The 8,067-nt window shown below is 44.6% G+C and overlaps 1 protein-coding gene across 1 annotated transcript in view; it reads left to right on the forward strand.

Annotated features, from left to right (window-relative positions):
* Window positions 1-160: 160 nt before the first annotated feature.
* Window positions 161-8,067, forward strand: part of LOC115121670 (progranulin-like) — an 8,980-nt gene continuing 1,073 nt past the window's right edge. The window contains exons 1-16 of the mRNA XM_065010377.1: window positions 161-264; window positions 1,279-1,419; window positions 1,689-1,826; window positions 2,501-2,629; window positions 2,799-2,883; window positions 2,972-3,078; window positions 3,305-3,455; window positions 3,546-3,650; window positions 3,753-3,844; window positions 3,969-4,211; window positions 4,638-4,848; window positions 4,969-5,060; window positions 5,185-5,427; window positions 5,850-6,179; window positions 7,401-7,643; window positions 7,908-8,067. The exon at window positions 7,908-8,067 is cut by the window's right edge and continues 86 nt beyond it. Of these exons, the coding sequence (XP_064866449.1) occupies window positions 1,279-1,419; window positions 1,689-1,826; window positions 2,501-2,629; window positions 2,799-2,883; window positions 2,972-3,078; window positions 3,305-3,455; window positions 3,546-3,650; window positions 3,753-3,844; window positions 3,969-4,211; window positions 4,638-4,848; window positions 4,969-5,060; window positions 5,185-5,427; window positions 5,850-6,179; window positions 7,401-7,643; window positions 7,908-8,067 (2,470 nt within the window). The 5' untranslated portion in view covers window positions 161-264. The remainder of the gene's footprint in view (window positions 265-1,278; window positions 1,420-1,688; window positions 1,827-2,500; window positions 2,630-2,798; window positions 2,884-2,971; window positions 3,079-3,304; window positions 3,456-3,545; window positions 3,651-3,752; window positions 3,845-3,968; window positions 4,212-4,637; window positions 4,849-4,968; window positions 5,061-5,184; window positions 5,428-5,849; window positions 6,180-7,400; window positions 7,644-7,907) is intronic.

Consider the following 8,067-nt stretch of genomic DNA (forward strand, 5'->3'; position numbering starts at 1 on the left):
TTTGTCCCAATGACAGAATTTGTATTTGTCCTGTGAACTACTGCACCTCCTAGCGGAGAAGCTTTTCTAGTACCTGTTAGTGACGCGTGTGTGGTAGATTGACACCTATGTAAACCATTCAGAATGTCGAATAGATAGGAAGACATTTAGGGGCGTGAACATATTTCCTGTACCTAATATTTTGTTGTTGAGAAACTTCAGCGCGTTCAGGACTCGGCTACATTGTCAAGGAGCGCTGACACCTGTAAAGTCACTGAGATAGAGGTAAGGTCAACTTTTTTTATTTAGATAGTGGCAAGATCTCAATGACAAATATATTACATTATAAACTTCTCTAGTGAAATTGTACCAAATGTCCTACTTCAAATTAAATTGCATATATTGTTTATGCTATCCTTGTCATTGCTTTTAAATTGTTGTCATTGTCTTTTGTGATAACAATTACAGGTGGGTGGGTCCATCTTTTAAAATTCTAAATGCACATTCTGACCAACATGGTTGAGTGTGTGCCAATAGAAAAATAAGCATGATAATATGTCAGGGTCCACAGTTCTTCTGGAACTGTTAAAGCCCATTTTATTCTCCTTTTGAAACCACCTTGTCACAAAATACAGTAAGTGAACAGTACTGATTGTCAGGTGAATATTGTCTGTGGTTAATACACCTGTGTTCCCTATTGCTCTTGATACCACAATGAAGGAAAGTATCTGTTATGGGAGGTATTTGGCTCAGATTAAGGGGAATTTTCCTTTCATAAAAATAGGGAAACTGAAAGTAGAAATGCTGTATTCTGCATCCTTTTTGTGTCTAGTAGCCTAAACAACACTGAAGCAATGGTAGACTGCTTTAATGATCTCCCATATGAAGCTCAGCACTTAGTAACAGTATAATCCTATCCCCTTTTCTGCATCCTAGATGAATTATTTACATGTGGTTGCATATGAGGAGGGCTTTGTCTTGGTAAGAATGTGGAACTGTTAACTTTCTGAAGCTCACCCCATGGAACATAAAAGAAGAAATGAACCTATGAAAATAGCTTGGGGAATTTTGATATACTTTAGTAGGCTACAGCACTACCTCATGAGATTGTCTGAGTTACTCTAGTTAAGAGGAAAGTGAGTTATGTCTAGATTTAGTACTGATGACTCCAATGTTGAGATTTTATGCATTTCTGTACAAAAGAGCTTTATAACATTTGTCAATTATTGATTGTACAATAAATGTATATAATATACAGTTTGTGTTACAAGTTATTTCTGCCTCTCTCTTTCTCTCCAGATGCAGAGGTATCTGGTGTTCTGTATGGCCCTGCTGGCCCAGGTCTCTGCTGATGACTGCCCAGGCGGAGAGGTGTGTGAGGAGGGCAACACCTGCTGCAAGGGCCCCTCCGATGGCTATGCATGTTGCCCAATGTATCAGGTATGTATGGGGTGGTGCCTGCAGAGCTTAGCCCTTAGCTTTATTTGCAGCCTGAACCCGAGTTCCCGAACCCTTGTACACTGAATTATATCTATTAGAAGTGCACAAACCAAATAGGTAGACTGGTGTCATTGTCTCTTACCCTGAAATAGATACCTCTTTAATTGCACCCTTGTGCTAGCATTCTCTCGTAGTATCTGTTTGGTCTGTAAGATGTGAGATTCTAACACACTTTGTTAATCAAACTACACTCTTACCATTTATCTCAGGCTGAGTGCTGTGAGGATCATATCCACTGCTGCCTTGAGGGAACACTCTGCGTTGTGAATGAGTCCATGTGTGTGAATGGAACTGTCTCCCTACCATGGGTGGAGAGAGTCTCTGCTAAACAGTCCATATATCCTAAAGTAAGAATGACAGTGAATCTAGGAAGAAAGTGTAGCTGACTATTGACAACGTTGAAATGCACTGTAACAATGGCACCAGTTGACTTTCATGGCAATATGTGTCCCTGTTTTCAGTCATTCACATTGTTGAGGAAAACACGTTGGAGGAATCAGGCAGAACTCATTTATCAGCAATAAAAGTTTATTCAAGCAACTGCAGGGATGATAACTGTCTGGATGAAACTGGAGAGGAACTTAAAAATGTTCAGAATCACACAGTCATTATATTCTTCATCTACACAAAGAACTGCTTACCTCTCTCTTAAAGCTTTATACAAACAAAAATCGGTTCTAACCAGTTCTCACAGCCTACGATAGGGGAGTGACAAGAGCTTTAGAGCCTAAATAGACAGAACTAGAATTCAGCCTGGTTACGGCTTTAGTGGCCCAGAGATAAGGAGCCAAAAACAAATCAATACTTTGTGAGGTGTGTGAAGAGGGTACTGAAAATTAACAGTGAAAAGTACATACAGTACTATTCAACTCAAGCATTTACATAGCATTAGACTCTAACGAAACCATTTTGCCCCAACAACGTAATTAACCTAGATGAACGTAAGGTAATCAAAAATACTATGATCAGTCATGTTTTTTGTCATTGAAAAAGTAAAATGTATTTTTTTCTACCCCTCTAGTCTTTCAGAATGATCAATGCATATGCCGGGGATGAGGATGATAACATCTGCCCTGATAAGTCCCACTGCCCCGAAGAGTTCTCCTGTCTGAATGCCACTACAGGCTATGGTTGCTGTCCTGTTGCTCATGTAATAACCTAACCACTGCTGCAATCTAGCCTTTTGCGCCAGATTCATACTGTTATACCGTTCACATAAACATGCATTGGTGTCAATGGAAAAACTGGAGTTATGTGCACAGATATCAAGTTAGGATGCAGGCCCGAGTGAATAGTAAATTGATCTAATGTACACACAGGCTGTGCCTTGCTCTGATGGGAAACATTGCTGTCCTGAAGGCCACCAGTGCAGCACAGACTGCAGCTCCTGCATCAAACAGACAGGTTAGACTCTTGTGGAGTCACATGTTGCCATCTTATGCTTCTGTTGCAACATCATCACTAAACCCTCTGCCTTCTTCTACCCTGGCAGAGCCTGTTGTTGCAGTGATGTGCAGTGACAGAGAGTCTGAGTGCCCAGAGGGAACCACATGCTGTGAGACTCCAGATGGGAGTTGGGGGTGCTGCCCCATGCCCAAGGTACAGGGGGGCTATATGGAGGGGGCTAGGGGGTTACCATAATGGGTTTGCGAGTCAGGAATAATATTGGTCCTTTGAATGTGTGAAATGTACACTCTCCAGTGTCTGTGATCACTCCATGGAGAGATGTCTAATCAAGGATTTGCATGGCCTTATGTGCTAACCCTTTGTTTATATATGGTCATCTCATAAGGTGATTCTCTGTGTGTCTATGTGCACTGACTAGGCTGTGTGCTGTGAGGATAAGATTCACTGTTGTCCTGAGGGCAGCACCTGTGACATCAAGCAATCCAAGTGTATATCCACTACCAACAAGGAAATGCCCATGTGGGCTAAGTTCCCTGCCCGCAAGAGGGCAGAGTGGGAAAACCAGAATGGTAGGTTTCACCCCCCCCCGGTCTATTTTTGTACCAATCACTGTCGGGATGTTAATGTGTATATGATTATTTTGCTGTACGTGCTTTCAGAAGTTGCCCAGGTGACAACACCTATTCCAGACACTACCACCTCAGCCAATAGGAGTCCTGCTTCTCTTTGGGAGGGTACTTCTCCACCATTCATTAGGACAGGAGGTATGACATTACACTTCTTCTTAGAACAATACAATAGTGTTGTGGATTATTTTGTTAGCTCATCCAGTTGTGTTGATCACTAACACCCTGCTGTCTCTCCAGACGTTCCCTGTGATGAGTCAACGGCCTGTTTGGATGGAAACACATGTTGTAAAACACAGGAAGGAGGATGGGCATGCTGTCCTCTGCCACAGGTATACTATGTCTCATACTGTAGGGGCCCATTCACTCTCTTAGCTAATCCATTTCTTCAAGATAGATCAACCTGATTGCATGTCTTTTGCTTCCCCTTTTTGTTTGGTTTCTTCTCTCTTCCAGGCAGTTTGCTGCAGTGACTTCGTCCACTGCTGCCCACATGGTAAGAAGTGCAACCAGGCTGCCCAGACGTGTGACGACCCCTCAGGCTCCCCCTCTGAGCCCTGGCTGAAGAAGGTTCCTGCCGTGCCTCGGGAGGGTAAATTGCCAGGAGATGTTACCTGTGACCCCACCCATGTGTGTCCCGACAACACCACCTGCTGCAAGACAGCGTCAGGAGGCTGGGCCTGCTGCCCCTTGCCTGAGGTAGGGACAGAGAGATGTGGCTACTACTGCTGTGGATAGGCAAATTAATGAAGGGCCTCTTAACTTGACTGCTCTGTGATGCGGTGAGAGATTCTGTATGGCTAACAAAGAGGCACTTAGTTTTGTTTTTTTACGACATCCCAGTATCACATCCTCATTCTTTACTCCTGTCAGCTTGCTGCTGCTTCTGATCTTAACCTTTCTACTGCCTTGTTAAGGGGTTTTGGAGCTTGAACCAATTGTTGTTTTTATAGCATTGAAAAGTGGAACTGGGAAATTGGGTAATCTAGGGAGTCAAACTTTTCTCTAACCTTGTATCATCTCTTCTGCTACCAGCAATACTTCTACAGAATTCCTATAAAGGCTGGTGACAGTCTTAAATGACAGAAAATGTTTGTTGTGTGTCCTTTCCCTTCCTCCCTCCAGGCTGTTTGCTGTGAGGACCACGAGCACTGCTGTCCCCATGGCACCACCTGTGACCTGGCTGGCCTCACCTGTGATGGTCCCTCAGGGTCGGAGCCCATGGTGGGGAAGGTGCCAGCTCTCACAACCCTGGCACCTGATCATGAAGAGGCAGCCACAGACCAGCAAGGGGTGCAGATGGATGACATGGACCTGCCTACAGAGGATGACAAAGGTGATGAAGATGAGGAGGGGCCCAGGACACCATATGACGCCCACACCACCTGCTGCTTTATTAAATATTTTGTTAGCTCATCCAGTTGTGTTGATCACTAACACCCTGCTGTCTCTCCAGACGTTCCCTGTGATGAGTCAACGGCCTGTTTGGATGGAAACACATGTTGTAAAACACAGGAAGGAGGATGGGCATGCTGTCCTCTGCCACAGGTATACTATGTCTCATACTGTAGGGGCCCATTCACTCTCTTAGCTAATCCATTTCTTCAAGATAGATCAACCTGATTGCATGTCTTTTGCTTCCCCTTTTTGTTTGGTTTCTTCTCTCTTCCAGGCAGTTTGCTGCAGTGACTTCGTCCACTGCTGCCCACATGGTAAGAAGTGCAACCAGGCTGCCCAGACGTGTGACGACCCCTCAGGCTCCCCCTCTGAGCCCTGGCTGAAGAAGGTTCCTGCCGTGCCTCGGGAGGGTAAATTGCCAGGAGATGTTACCTGTGACCCCACCCATGTGTGTCCCGACAACACCACCTGCTGCAAGACAGCGTCAGGAGGCTGGGCCTGCTGCCCCTTGCCTGAGGTAGGGACAGAGAGATGTGGCTACTACTGCTGTGGATAGTCAAATTAATAAATGGCCTCTTAACTTGACTGCTCTGTGATGCGGTGAGAGATTCTGTATGGCTAACAAAGAGGCACTTAGTTTTGTTTTTTTACGACATCCCAGTATCACATCCTCATTCTTTACTCCTGTCAGCTTGCTGCTGCTTCTGATCTTAACCTTTCTACTGCCTTGTTAAGGGGTTTTGGAGCTTGAACCAATTGTTGTTTTTATAGCATTGAAAAGTGGAACTGGGAAATTGGGTAATCTAGGGAGTCAAACTTTTCTCTAACCTTGTATCATCTCTTCTGCTACCAGCAATACTTCTACATAACTTCTATGGAGGCTTGTGACAGTCTTAAATGACAGAAAATGTTTGTTGTGTGTCCTTTCCCTTCCTTAAGGCTGTTTGCTGTGAGGACCAGGAGCACTGTTGCCCCCATGGCAGCACCTGTGACCTGGCTACCCTCACCTGTGATGGCCCCTCAGGGCCAGTGCCCATGGTGGTGAAGGTGCCCACCCTCACAACCCAGGCACCTGATCATGAGGAGGCACCCGCAGACCACCAGGGGGTGCAGATGGATGACATGGAGCTGCCTACAGAGGATGATGACAGTGAGGAAGACGAGGAGTTGCACAGGACACAGTGTGACGCCCACACCAGCTGCCCAAAGGATGCCACCTGCTGCTTTATGAAGTCCACCCAGAAATGGGGCTGCTGCCCACTGCCACAGGTGAGTGTTACAGTAATGGTTAGTGCTGAGCAATTGGTGCTTTTGAGGTCTGTTCGTTTTCGGTTCGATTTTTTTTTTTTTAATAACGGATTTCGGTTTTGACTATTTGGGTTGAATGCTGTAACAGCACAGAATAAAACAATACAAGTCCCATGGTGGAAGTGACTGCCCATTAGTGCTTATCACTCATCACATTGCTTTACTTTCCTAAAATATTAGTTTTTGTGTATTTTACATTTGTTTCAATTTATAACTTTATTTCATTCCAATTCATCGTTTCATCTCTATAGAGCTGCTGCCTATGCTGTCTGACAAAATCACTATTTTGTAGTTCTTCAACATAAATAAGGCATACTTTTATGACTGCTGAATACCAACTATCAATCACTTTGATCATGTATTTCCAGGTAGAGATACCTCGCGAAGCAACAGCTGCTCCAAAGACAGTACAGTATGAAGATAGGCAGAAACTGCTTTTCCAATAGAAATATCCAATCACGCTTGTAGGCGATGTCATGGCGACGTTGGCTAGCTAAGCTCATGCTCAGAAACTTCAACGTGCCGAACTGAGCATGGTCATGCCATCAAATCAAAGGCACTTCTTCAATATAGTAATTTTTTATTAAAATTCAAACATATAAGATTGTCACTTTCACGAGGTTGGAGTAACAACTTGTTCAACTGCTTAAGACATTGGCTCGAATCTAGGTTGTACGTTTAGATTTGGAGAAAAAAAGTAATTAGATTTAGAGAAAATAAAATGTAAGGACATTTCTTTTACTTGTCCCACTGACTTTTCAAACCCCAGCCTGGTCTGCTTCTCAAGCCTCTCTATATCCCTTCTGTAGCAGGCATAAAAGAAACTCAGACCGGACAAGTCGATGCACAATGGATTATAGTCATTGTAGTTAATTACAATGTTTTATGTGCTAAACTATGTAAAATATTGGCCTGTTGGAAACAACTCCCTACAACATCTCACAGTTCAGGCTGGGTCTGATTTATCTCTAAAGAAACTGCAATGTGGGCATTGAGCTCATTAAAAAAAAACTGAACGAAATGGAATTAAAAATAATTGAACCGACATCGGTCAATTAGTTGTTTGATAACCAAAATGTTGGTCAATCACTCAGCATTATTAATGGTGTACCCAACTAGTGAGGAAGGATTTTAGGGAATGAAAGCCCTTTCCCTCACTACTCGCTGTTCCCTCTTCCCCAGGCAGTGTGCTGTGCTGATGGAGAGCACTGTTGTCCCAAAGACTACACATGTGATATGAGCAAGACTTCCTGCTCTAAGGGTGGGGTGGTGATCCCATGGTACAACAAGCTGGCAGCTGAGCCAGATGACAGTGCCCTCACTGCCCCCCTCTCTGTGAAGTGTGACACCCAGAACAGATGCCCTGAAGGCTCCAGCTGCTGCCAACTTTCCACAGGACAGTGGGGCTGCTGCCCCCTGCGCAAGGTGTGTGTTTGTGTGAGCGAGGGTGTGTGTTGGTATGCACATGCGTATAGAGAACCCTAGAAACAGTTTTGCTCTGCTATCTCACACGGGGAACCTTTCATGTCTGTACCACATCTGGCCGTGATTGGGAGTCCCATAGGGCAGCGCACAATTGGCCCAGCATTTGTCCAGGTTTGGCCAGGGTAGGCTGTCATTGTAAATAAGAATTTGTTCTTAACTGAAATTAAATAAAAAATAATTTCTCTGTCTTGTCTCCCTGTATAGGCTGTGTGCTGTGCAGATGAGGAGCACTGCTGTCCACAGGGCTACAGCTGTAACATGGGCTCAGGGACTTGCCAGAAGCTAATGTTTCTTCAGTTCCAGACGGTACCCCTAACTCGGGTGTCTGCGCCTGAGCCCCCGACCCCACAGGAGAAGGAAATCC

The sequence above is a fragment of the Oncorhynchus nerka genome, linkage group LG26 (assembly GCF_034236695.1).
Source record: "Oncorhynchus nerka isolate Pitt River linkage group LG26, Oner_Uvic_2.0, whole genome shotgun sequence".
NCBI classification, from domain to species: Eukaryota; Metazoa; Chordata; class Actinopteri; order Salmoniformes; family Salmonidae; genus Oncorhynchus; species Oncorhynchus nerka.